The sequence below is a fragment of the Pristiophorus japonicus genome, chromosome 1, assembly GCF_044704955.1.
Source record: "Pristiophorus japonicus isolate sPriJap1 chromosome 1, sPriJap1.hap1, whole genome shotgun sequence".
Taxonomy (NCBI): Eukaryota; Metazoa; Chordata; class Chondrichthyes; family Pristiophoridae; genus Pristiophorus; species Pristiophorus japonicus.
The window spans coordinates 387,542,996-387,555,434 of record NC_091977.1 but is presented as its reverse complement, the minus strand read 5'-3'; the positions used below and the strand labels follow the sequence as shown (position 1 = coordinate 387,555,434).

Here is a 12,439-nt window from a genome sequence, read left to right as displayed (position 1 = left end):
AACGGTCAAACGTTCCATTCACTCTTCAAGCAAAGCGTTCAATTATGAGCTGCCTGCGTAAGGCTTTTGCAGCAGCTAAATCTCCATGATGCCTCCCCTGTGGTTGTGGTAGGGGAGGTGGTGGTGATGGTGGCGGTGATGGTGGCGTGGGTTCCTCGCCAGGCTCGTCTTCCTCCTCCTCCCCCTCTCCTGAGGTGGTCCTGCAATCCCCATTGGCAAATCTTGTCTCCTCATGATGGCTAAGTTGTGTAGCATGCACCACAATGAACTCAGAGACCTGGAGAGGGGAATATTGTAGGCAACCTCCAGAGCAGTCAAGGCATCGTAAGTGCTGTTTAAGCCCTCCAATTGTCTGTTCGACGATGTTGCGTGTGGCTGCATGGCTCTCAGTGTAGCAATGCTCGGCTTCTGTCTGAGGGTTCTGGAGGGGGGTCATGAGCCAGAGGCGAGGTCGTAACCTTTGTGCCCCAGCAACCAGCTCTGGCCTTGTGGTTGACGCTGGAACATGCTTGAGACATTGCTCTCACACAAGATGAAAGCATCATGGATGCTGCTTGAATATTGGGCATTGACAGCCATGATGCACTGAATATGGTCACAGACGATCTGTACGTTCGTGGAGTGGAATCCCTTTCGTTTTCGGTAAACCTCAGCATTCTGTAAAGGTGCTCGCAGGGCGATATGCATACAGTCAAGGGCACTCTGAACTTGGGGAAGCCAGCAAATCGTCCAAAACCTACAGCTCTTTCATTTTGGGGCTCCTTGGTCATTGGAAAGTTTATGAAGTCCATTCTGTGTGCATGCAGTGCATTCATCATCATCATAGGCAGTCCCTCGGAATCGAGGAAGACTTGCTTCCACTCCCAAAGTGAGTTCTCTGGTGGCTGAACAGTCCAATACGAGCGCCACAGACTCTGTCACAGGTGGGACAGAAATTCGGCGAGGGAAGGGGTGGGTGGGGCTGGTTTGCCGTGTGCTCCTTCCACTGTCTGCGCTTGACCTTTTCACGCTCTTTGCATTGAGACTCGAAGAACTCAACGCCCTCCCGGATGCACTTTCTTCACCTCGGGTGGTCTTCGGCCAGGGTCTCCAAGGTGCCAGTGGTGATGTTGCACTTTACCAGGGAGGCTTTGAGGGTGTACTTGTAACGCCTCCGCTGCCCACCTTTGGCTCGTTTAACATGAAGGAGCTCCGCATTTGCTTAGGGAGTCTCGAATCTGGCATGCGAACTATGTAGCCTATCCAGCGAAGCTGATCGAATGTGGTCAGTGCTTCAACACTGGGGATGTTAGCCTGGGCAAGGACACTAATGGTGTGCCTATCCTCCCAGGGGATTTGCAGGACCTTGTGGAGACATCATTGGTGATACATCTCCAACGACTTGAGGTGCCTTCTATACATCGCCTCAGATCCATACAGGGGGGTGGGTATTACTACAGCCCTGCAGACCATGAGCTTGGTGGTAGATTTGAGGGCCAGGTCTTCAAACACTCTTTTCCTCAGACGGCCGAAGGCCGCACTAGTGCATTGGAGGCAATGTTGAATCTCCGCATCAATGTCTGCCTTTGTTGATAAGAGACTCCCGAGATATGGGAAATGGTCCACGTTGGTGAATGCAGCAATGTGTAGCGTGCTGCGAGATGGAGCATATGTCCTCTGCTGATGCCTGAAAGGAGCCGGAGGCATTGAAGGCAAGTGCCACAGTCACCTTCACCTTGACGGGCAGTGCAGTCCTATTGCTGTTGGTCGGCTGTAGGTCTGCCTGTATGAGCTGGCATATCTCTGTGACCACTTCGTTTTGGAAGCGCAGCCTTCTAACGCACTTTGCCTCAGAGAGCTGGAGGTATGAGCGATATTCCCTGTAAACTCGTTGGGTGTAAGGCCTCCTCCCCATACATCTGCGACTTCTTTGATTATGTTGAAAATGATCATCATAAGCAGCCTTCCAGCTCAAAGCCATTTGAATATAGCTGCCAGGTTTACTGACTCCCAACCGAGCATGGCCCCATCTTTTAAAATGTCCTTAAATGTCCTTTATAAAACAAACTAGAAACTCACATAAACTTCAAAATCAAAAGTATGCAGTAATGCAGTGTTCTTCTCCCAATCCTTTTAATCATTCAGAACTTCCTCCTCCATTTTCAAGATGGCGACGTTAGCGCTTGGTGCGCCCTGGGTCCAGTTCTCGGGCGGACAGTAAATTGGGCGAAATGCTCAAAAGTTCCGCCTGAGGCGCTAGCGCAGCGATGCACGATGATTTACATCATTCAAACGGTCAAAACAGTGGCGCGGTGCTAAGTTTTAACCCCACTGCAAAACCATTGGCGAAGATCTTGTGCGCCTTGTTTCACGGCCAAAAAATCATTTTTGCGCCCCGCCGAGGCGCTAAATAGGGTGCAAATGAGCCGAAATCTAGCCCATTGTGTTTTATCATCACCGTTGTCCTTCATGTAATTGTTCTAATGCCTTGTAGCTCAATGTAGTTCTATTTTTTAATTAAAAACTCTATTTAAAACATTTTGTTAGTTCTTCTATCTGATTATTTTCTCCCCTGCTCCCTCGCTTGAAGAGAGATAACAGGAGGTGGAATTGATTCCAACCTGGGTATGATCTCACAGTCATTGGTTTCCCTGCAGTACCATACCCAAGTGATCAGTATTTATCTGCAAGCATTCAGGGTGGTTGTTAGCAGGTTATTTTACCATAGGGGAAACACAGATGATCCTGTCCTCACGTGACATCCACATACATGTATTTCCAGCAGCATTTCAGGATGGTGAACAGAATTGAGAACCCTGGTTGTTCAGCTCCCACCACCTCACCGATAACATGGATGTGCAATTCTCCACCCTTCCTAGAGTTCAGAGGCATCCTTCACCTCTCCTTCCAGTACATGTTGGCATTCTTCTCCCTCTCTCACTTCAAATCATGCTTGTTATGCTCATAAAGTAATGTAACTGAGTACTGTATGCAATGAGTAAGTGTGACTTTAGCTCCTTTATTTAAACTCCAGAGTGCTGGTACAGCATGGGAGGCCTGCTTATATATAGTGCTCCCAAGGGATACTGGGATCCCTTGGGACTCCCAACAGTTAGGCCCTCTGCTGGCGGTATGATGCAGGTTGCCTAGGGTTACATACATCACTTCCTCCCAAAGTCAATAGTACACTTATTTACAGGGTGAGACGATCTGGGGCTTTTGCTCCCTTGTCGATCATCTCGGTACAAATGCAGGTGTGGATGAGTTGGTTGGTTCTTCACTGGGCAGCTGGCCTTGTCGGGCTGCTGGGGATGGTGAATTCAGCTTCGTGGTCAACCGTGATGTCGTTGCCACTTGTGTGTGTTGGAGGGTCGAAGTTGGTGGTGTCCTCTTCGGGTTGCTCGTGGCTGTTTGTGAATCACAGTTTGGTTTGGTCCAAATGCTTTCTGCAAGCTAGCCCATTGGCAAGTTTGACCTGGAACACCCTACTCCCTTCTTTTGGTTATGACAGTGCCAGCAAGCCATTTGGGACCATGTCCATAGTTGAGTACAAATACAGGGTCATTGACTTCAATATCGCGTGACAAGTTTGCACAATAATGGTACATGCTTTGTTGATGCCACCTGCCCTCAACGTGATCATGGAGATCAGGGTGGACAAGGGATAACCTTGTTTTGAGCGCCCTTTTCATGAGCAGCTTGGCTGGGGGAACCCCGGTGAGCAAGTGGGGTCAGTTGCGGTAGCTGAGCAGGACTCGGGACAGGCTTTGCTTGATGATTTGAACTGCCCGTTCTGCCTGGCCATTGGATGTGGGCTTGAATGGGGCAGATGTGACGTGCTTGATCCCATTGTGGGTCATGAATTCCTTGAATTCAGCTGGTGAAGCATGGCCCACTGTCGCTGACCAGGACATCAGGCAGGCCGTGCGTGGCAAACCTGGCTCGTAGACTTTCAATGGTGGCAGTGGATGTGCTTCCAGACATTATTACACATTCAATCCATTTTGAACAAGCATCCACAACAACCAAAAACATTTTTTCTAGAAATGGGCCCGCAAAGTCAACGTGGATCCTAGACCACGGTTTGGAGGGCCATGACCACAAACTTAGCGGTGCCTCTCTGGGTGCATTGCTCAGTTGAGAGCAAGTGTTGCATTGGCGCACGCATGACTCTAAGTCTGAGTCGATGCTGGATGGGATCTGGCTATAGCTTTCATCATTACTATGCCTGGGTGGGTACTGTGTAAGTCTTCAGTAAAACCACATGATTGCCCCACAAAAGAGTGTCCACCTGTATGGACATTTCGTCTTTGCGCCGCTGGAACGGCTTGATCTTTTCATGCATCTCCGCTGGGACGCTGGATCAGCTCCCATGGAGGACACAGTTTTTTTTACCAAGGATAGTAAAGGATCCAATTCCTGATCTGGCGGGCCGTAACGGGTGACTTTTCATTTTCAAATGTATCCATCACCAAGAGCAAGTCTGCAGGCTGTGCCATTTCCACCCCGGTGGTGGGCAATGGTAGCCGACTGAGAGCATCAGCGCAGTTCTCTGTGCCTGGTCTGTGGCGGATTATATATTTGTATGCAGACAGCGTGAGCGCCCATCTTTGGATGCAGGCAAAGACATTGGTATTAATCCCTTTGCTCTCTGAGAATCGCGATATGAGCGGCTTATGGTCAGTTTTTAACTCAAACTTGAGACCAAACAGATACTGGTGCATTTTCTTCACCCTGTAAACGCATGCCAGAGCTTCTTTGTCAATCATGCTGTAAGCCCTTTCGGCCTTGGACAAACTCCTGGACGTATAGGCGACCAGTTGCAATGTTCCCGATTCGTTCGCTTGTAACACACACCCGACCCCGTATGACGACGCATCGCAAGCTAGCACTAATCGTTTACATGGGTTATACAGAGCAAGCAGATTTCTGGCTTTCTGAAAAGCAGCCTCTTGTGATTTCCCCATACCAGTCGTCTCCCTTGCATAGCAACACATGTAGAGGTTCTAGCAAGGTGCTTAACCAGGGTAAGAAATTACTGAAATAATTGAGGAGTCCCAGGAACGACCGCAGCTCCGTCACGTTCTGTGGTCTTGGCGCGTTCATGATGGCCTCCGTCTTGGCGTCGGTGGGTCTGATGCCGTCTGCCGCGATTCTTCTCCCCAAGAACTCGACCTCTGCGCCAGGAAAACACACTTCGAGCGTTTCAACCTGAGTTCCACGCGATCTAGCCGACTTAGAACCTCTTTCAGTTTCTGCAAGTGTTCGATGGTGTCCCGACCTGTGACCATTATGTCGTCCTGGAAAACCATGGTGCGCAGAACCGACTTTAGCAGGCTCTCCATGTTCCTTTGGAAAATTGCCGCAGCCGATCGAATCCCAAACGGGCATCTATTGTCGATGAACAGACCTTTGTGCATGTTGATGCAGGTGAGGCCTTTTGAAGATTCCTCCAGCTTCCTGCATATGTAGGCCGAGGTCAGGTCCAACTTGGTGAACATCTTTCCTCCAGCCAGGGTCGCAAATAGGTCATCTGCCTTCGGTGGCGGGTACTGGTCCTGTAGCGAAAAAAGGTTAATCGTTACTTTATAGTCCCCACAAATTCTGACCGTGACGTCACCTTTGAGAACCGGAACAATCGGACTAGCCCACTCGTTGAACTCCACCGGCATGATGATGCCTTCTCGCTGCAGCCAGTCCAGCTCAATTTCCACTTTCTCTCCCATCATATATGGCACCGCCCGTGCCTTGTGGTGGATGGGTTGTGTACCGGGAACCAAGTGGACCTGCATCTTCGTCCCCGAGAAACTTCCAATGCCTGGTTCAAACAACGACGGGAGCTTGCTCAGAACCTGGGCACGTGAGGCGTCGTCAACGGACGAGAGCACTCGGATGTCGTCCCAGTTCCAGCGGATTTTTCCCAGCCAGCTTCTGCCTAACAGTGTGGGGCCATCTCCTGGTACAATCCATAGTGGGAGTTCGTGCATGGCTCCATCATAGAAGACTTTTACTTCTGCGCTGCCAATAACAAGGATCAGCTCTTTGGTGTAAGTTCTTAGCTTGGTATGAATGGGGCTAAGCTTGGACCTGTGTGCCTTGTTGCACCACAACCTGTCGAAGGCCTTTTTGCTCATGATCGACTGACTCGCCCCCATGGATACTGGAATTCCGTTCAGTTCAACTTTTAACGTGATTGGTGGACATTTTGTGGTGAAGGTGTGTACCCCGTACACTTCTGCCTCCTCGGTTCGAGTCTCTAGTTCAGCCTGATCCACCATGGATCAATCTTCCTCTGCAACGTGGTGGTTTGCAGGGTTTGCAGCTCGTCTGCACATTTGCTGGAGGTATCCCATTGTTCCACAGCCTTTGCAAGCATAGTATTTGAAGCGGCATTGATGGGCTTGATGATCACCTCCGCAGCGTCAACAAGGTGTTAACTGCCTCGCATTAACGATTGATGGCGAACTCTGGGTCATCTGAGGTCGCACAGCTGCCGGCATGTACATTCTGCCATATGCATTCCTGCCTGAAAACGATGTTACTTTATGTACAGTACTGGCCGAAATCTCTTTATGCCACGAAATTTGTTTGGTGTTATCGTTGGTGGACATAAATGCCTAGGCTATCGTTATGGCTTTGCTCAGATTCGGTGTTTCAACAGTCAATCATTTGTGAAGGATAACCTCATGGCCAATGTCAAGCACTAAAAAGTCTCTTAGCATTTGCTCAAGGAATCCATCGAATTCGCAATGTCCTGCAAGGCGCCTCAGTTCAGCAACGTAGCTCGCCACTTCCTGGCCTTTAGACCGTTGATGCATGTAGAATCGATACCTTGCCATCAAAACGCTTTCCTTCGGATTTAGGTGCACCCGGACCAGCGTACACAGTTCATCATAGGATTTTGTTATTGGTTTCACTGAAGTTAGAAGATTCTTCATGAGGCCATAGGTTGTTGCCCCACAGACGGTAAGGAAGATCACCCTTCGTTTGGCAGCGTTCTCGTCCCCTTCCAGCTCGTTGGCCACAAAGTATTGGTCGAGACGCTCCACGAAGGCCTCCCAATCGTTCCCTTCTGAGAATTTCTCCAGGATACCAACAGCTCTTTGCATTTTCGCGTGGTTGTTCGTTATCTCGTCGCCAATTGTTATGCTCATAATAAAGTAATGCAACTGAATACTGTAGACAATGAGTAACTATGACCTTAGCTCCTTTATTTAAACTCCAGAATGCTGGTACAGCATGGGAGGCCTGCTTAAATACAGTGCTCCCAAGGGATGCTGGGATTTTTTGGGACTCCAACAGGTAGGCCGTCTGGTGGCGGTATGATGCAGTTTGCCTCGGGTTACATACATAACAATGCTGACACTCGATTTGTCTCTCTCCCTCGCATTGCCAGTCCTCTCCCCTTCCCTCTCATAGCTGCTACATACATAAGAATGACATAGGTTGACTTGTTTGCTGAATGTTAATTAAGTTGGGAGAGTCCAGACTGCGGTAGATTGTGTATCTGCTTGGAGGAAAAGCTTTTTGGGCAGACTCTCATTTCTTATTTGATCGTGCATGTGATCTCTAATTTGTTTTCTCTCCTCCCATTTTTTTCACCTACATTTTTAAACAATCTTTCAAAAATAATTTAATATAAATGAAACTAAAAAGTTGGGGAAAATTGCAGAATTTTGGATAATCATTACCTTACTTTTTGTTACAAAAGTTATGTTTCAAAAGAAGTTTTAATTAAAGCTGATGCAATATTTTATTTCTTTTCTAGTATTGGCAATGCACTGGAGATCCACAATGGCTGTTTTGCATGGGATAGCAATTCCAACAGATCTGTCCTTCAGGATATCTCGATAAAAATTTCCAAAAATACAATTACAGTTATTGTAGGCAAGGTAAGATTTATATCTATAAATCTTTTAATTCGTCAGCAACAATATCATTTGCATTTTTATGGTGTTCCTCTTGTAAAATATCATGTTAGACTGCTTTACAACTGGAGAGGTTGCCATGAACCAGAAGATAAACAAACTTTGATGGTGGTTAATTAGATCAATTAGAAGTGTTTAAAATGATAGGATTTGATAGAGTACACAAAGCAAAGCTATGGGGAATAGAGAACAAGTGGACACAATTTTTAATTAGTGCTAGGGCATAAAGCACAGTAGAAATCTAGAATTCTCTCTCCCCAGAAGGCTGTGGATGCTGGGTCAATTGCAATTTTCAAGACTGAGGTTAATAGATTTTTGTTATGTAAAGTTATCAAGGGATATATATGTCCTTACTATACAGTATAAATGCACACGAGGCCCATACCTGAGAGAAGGTCACTCTGTGACCAGTTACCTTTATTACCAAGACCTCAAGTGATGATGGTGGGTGGAGCTTCCCATTTTATACCTGAAAATCCAGGTTAGGAGTGTCTCCCACAAGTTCACCACCTAGTGGTCAGTGTTCTCAAGGTGTACAACTTAGGTCAGCTTATACATGGGTTACAATGATAGTTGAATACATGACATCACCTCCCCCCCAAAGTCTTATTGGGATCACAGGTTAAGTCTCTCTGGTGGTTTACACTCCCTTGTAGAGCGCCTGAGTTGGGGCTCCGGTTGTTGGGCGCTGGCCTGAGTGTCTGCTGTTTGCGATTCCTCAGGCCTGTCCGGACTGCCCACAGTGACTGGGCTCTCCTCCACTTGGTTCCGGTGTTCGGTCACCTGTGGTGGAGCAAATTCTATGTCGTGTTCTTCCTCTGCTGCTTCTATGGGGTTGCTGAACCTTCTTTTAGTTTGATCCACATGTTTGCGGCAGATTTGTCCATTGGTAAGTTTAACTACCAAAACCCTATTCCCCTCTTTGGCAATCACAGTGCCTGGAAGCCATTTGGGCCCTGCAGCGTAATTAAGGACAAAAACAGGGTAATTGACATCAATACATCGCGCCTTCGCATTCCTGTCATGATAGTCACATTGTGACTGACGCCTGCTCTCAACAATCTCTTTCGTAGTGGGGTGTATAAGGATTAACATGGTTTTGAGCATCCTTTTCATTAGCAGCACTGCGGGTGGCACCCCTGTGAGCAAGTGTGGTCGGGATCTATTGGCCAACAGGAGGCATGATAAGCGGCTTTATAGGGAACCCCCTTGGATTCTGAGCATCCCCTGTTTGATTATCTGCACTGCTCGTTCCGCCTGGCCGTTTGAGGCCGGCTTGAACGGTGGCGTTCTGACATGGTTGATTCCATTGCCTGCCAATAAATCCTGGAATTCAGTGCTTGTGAAGCACAGGCCATTGTCTCTGACCAAGGCATCCGGTAGCCCATGGGCGGTGAACATTGCCCGTAGACTTTCTACCGTGGCAGAGGATGTGCTTGAATTTAAAATGGCACACTCAATCCATTTGGAGTAGGCGTCTACTACAACCAAAAACATTCTTCCCATGAAAGGACCTGCTTAGTCCATATGGATGCGTGACCATGGCTTGGCGGGCCAGGACCAGGGGCTAAGGGGGGCTTCCCTGGGTGCGTTGCCCAGCTGGGCACACGTGTTGCACCTGCGAACACAAAGTTCCAGGTCTGCATCTATTCCTGGCCCAAACATGTGACCTGGCAATTGCCTTCATCATGACAATGCCCGGGTGCTCATTGTGAAGTTCTCTGATAAACACCTCTCGGCCCATCTGGGGCATGACTACTCGGTTTTCCCACAGTAGGCAATCTGCCTGAATCGAGAGTTCATCCTTGCGCCTATGAAACGGTTTAAATTCCTCAGGGCACGTGGCTGCCCAGTCCCCATTCAGGACACATTTCTTAATTAAAGACATTAGCGGGTCTTTATTTGTCCAGACTTTAATCTGACGGGCTGTCACAGGTGAGCCTTCGCTTTCGAAAACTTCAACAGCCATGACCATCTCAGCATCATGCTCAGTTGCCCCCTCAGTGGTGGCTAGTGGGAGCCTGCTGAGTGCATCGGCGCAGTTTTCAGTGCCTGGTCTGTGCCGAATTGTATAGTCATAGGCGGCTAACGTGAGTGCCCACCTCTGTATGCGCATTTATGGCCTTGTTGTCGGCCAAAAGGGAAGTTCGGGGTTTGTGATCTGTCTCCAGCTCAAATTTCCTGCCAAACAGATACTGGTGCATTTTTTTACTGCATATACACATGCTAGCGCTTTCTTTTCTACCATCCCATAGCCCCTTTCTGCCTGGGACAGACTTCTGGGGGCATAAGCTACCGGCTGGAACTGACCATTGGGATTCACATGCTGCAACACACACCCGACCCCATAGGACGACGCATCGCACGTTAAAACAAGTTTCTTACATGGGTCATATAGCTTTAACAGATTGTTGGAATATAACAAATTGCATGCTCTATCAAAAGCCCTTTCCTGGCTGTCCCCCCAGACCCAATCGTGACCTTTGCATAAGAGCACGTGTAGCGGCTCTAACAGCGTACTCAGTTTGGGAAGAAAGTTACCAAAATAGTTCAGGAGCCTCAGGAACGAACGCAACTCCGTCGTGTTACGGGGTCTGGGTGCTTTCTGGATCGCTTCTGTTTTGGACGCAGTGGGTCTGATCCCATCTGCTGCTACCCTCCTCCCCAGGAATTCTACCTCTGGAGCTAAGAAGACGCACCTTGTCTTTTTCAGTCACAGCCCTACCTGGTCCAGTCTGCATAGCACCTCCTCCAGGTTGTGGAGGTGTTCTTCAGTATCGTAACCCGTGATGAGGATGTCGTCCTGAAAAACCACCGTCCTTGGAATCGACTTGAGGAGGCTTTCCATATTTCGCTGAAAGATCGCAGCGGCCGAGCGAATCCCGAACGGACATCTGTTATACTCAAACAACCCCTTGTGTGTCGTGATGGTGGTCAGCTTCTTCGACTCACTCGCCAGCTCCTGGGTCATGTAAGCTGAGGTCAGGTCCAATTTTGAAAAAAGTTTGCCACCAGATAGCGTCGCAAAGAGGTCCTCCGCTCTCGGTAGCGGGTACTGGTCTTGGAGTGACACCCGATTGATGGTGGCCTTGTAATTGCCACATTTCCTGACTGACTCATCCGCCTTGAGCACCGGCACGATCGGGCTCGCCCAGTCACTGAATTCGACTGGTGAGATGATGCCTTCCCTCAGCAGGCGGTCCAATTCACATTCTATCTTTTCCCGCATCACGTATGGCACCGCTCTGGCCTTGTGGTGTACTGGTCTGGCGACCGGGTTTATGTGAATCACTACCTTGGCCCCCATGAAAGTGCCAATGCCGGGTTGAAATAGTGAGTCAAATTTGTCCAGGATCTGTGAGCGTGATACTCGCTCCACAGAAGAAATTGCATTGACATCGCCCTATTTCCAGTTCATGACAGCAAGCCAACTCCTCCCCAGTAGTGCGGGACCGTCCCCCGGGACAATCCAGAGTGGCAACCTGTTCTCCGAATCTTTGTGGGTCACGACTACCGTGGCGCTGCCTAGCACCGGAATGATCTCCTTTGTATATGTCCGTAGCTGTGCGTCAATCGGCGATAATTTTGGCCTCCTGGCCTTGGACACCCACAACCTTTCGAACTGTTTGATACTCATCAGGGACTGGCTGGCCCCCGTGTCTAGCTCCATTAATTCTCGGATGCCATTGAGGAGCACTTTCACCATTACCGGTGGCGTCCTGGTATATGAACTGTATATGTGCTCCACATGAACTCGCTGAACTTCAGCTTCCAGCAATTTCCCCCAGTATTCATTTGGCCTCATAGGGCTTACATCGGGCCCGTCCTCCTCGTACATCAACCTGGCTGCAGGCTTCCTGCACATACGTGCCAAGTGACCGCTGACATTACAGTTTCTGCAGGTATATTGCTGATACCTGCAAGCTCTGGCTGGGTGTTTGCCTCCACGCCTGCAGCATGAGCTGGAGGCCCCGTTGTCGGAACAAAAGGTTCATTACCAGTCGATCGTCTCTGACTGTCTCTGTTACTGTCCTTAAGCACACCATTAACAGGTGTTGATGGCCCCATTACTGGCCGCATTGTCCATTGCGATGGCATGAATCGCCGTTCAGCTAGCCATTGTCTCTGTTGAATTCCCCCTTTGGGTTCGACTACATGCTGGGGCATGTCCGATTGCCCTTGTTTGCCTAGAGAACTGTGTATCGTGTTAACAATGTTGACTCCCTGGTCATTTAGAAACATAGAAACATAGAAAATAGGTGCAGGAGCAGGCCATTCAGCCCTTCTAGCCTGCACCGCCATTCAATGAGTTCATGGCTGAACATGAAACTTCAGTACCCCCTTGCTGCTTTCTCGTCATAACCCTTGATCCTCCGAGTAGTAAGGACTTCATCTAACTCCCTTTTGAATATATTTAGTGAATTGGCCTCAACTACTTTCTGTGGTAGAGAATTCCACAGGTTCACCACTCTCTGGGTGAAGAAGTTTCTCCTCATCTCCGTCCTAAATGGCTTACCCCTTATCCTCAGACT

The 12,439-nt window shown here is 48.7% G+C and overlaps 1 protein-coding gene across 6 annotated transcripts in view; it reads left to right on the top strand.

Annotated features, from left to right (window-relative positions):
- The window catches only part of LOC139274170 (ATP-binding cassette sub-family C member 9-like), a 343,814-nt gene that overhangs the window by 211,152 nt on the left and 120,223 nt on the right, over nucleotides 1–12,439 (top strand). For all 6 annotated transcript variants that reach the window (XM_070891221.1, XM_070891210.1, XM_070891227.1 and 3 more), the window contains one exon: nucleotides 7,748–7,871. In XM_070891221.1, coding sequence (XP_070747322.1) covers nucleotides 7,748–7,871 — 124 coding nt within the window. The remainder of the gene's footprint in view (nucleotides 1–7,747; nucleotides 7,872–12,439) is intronic.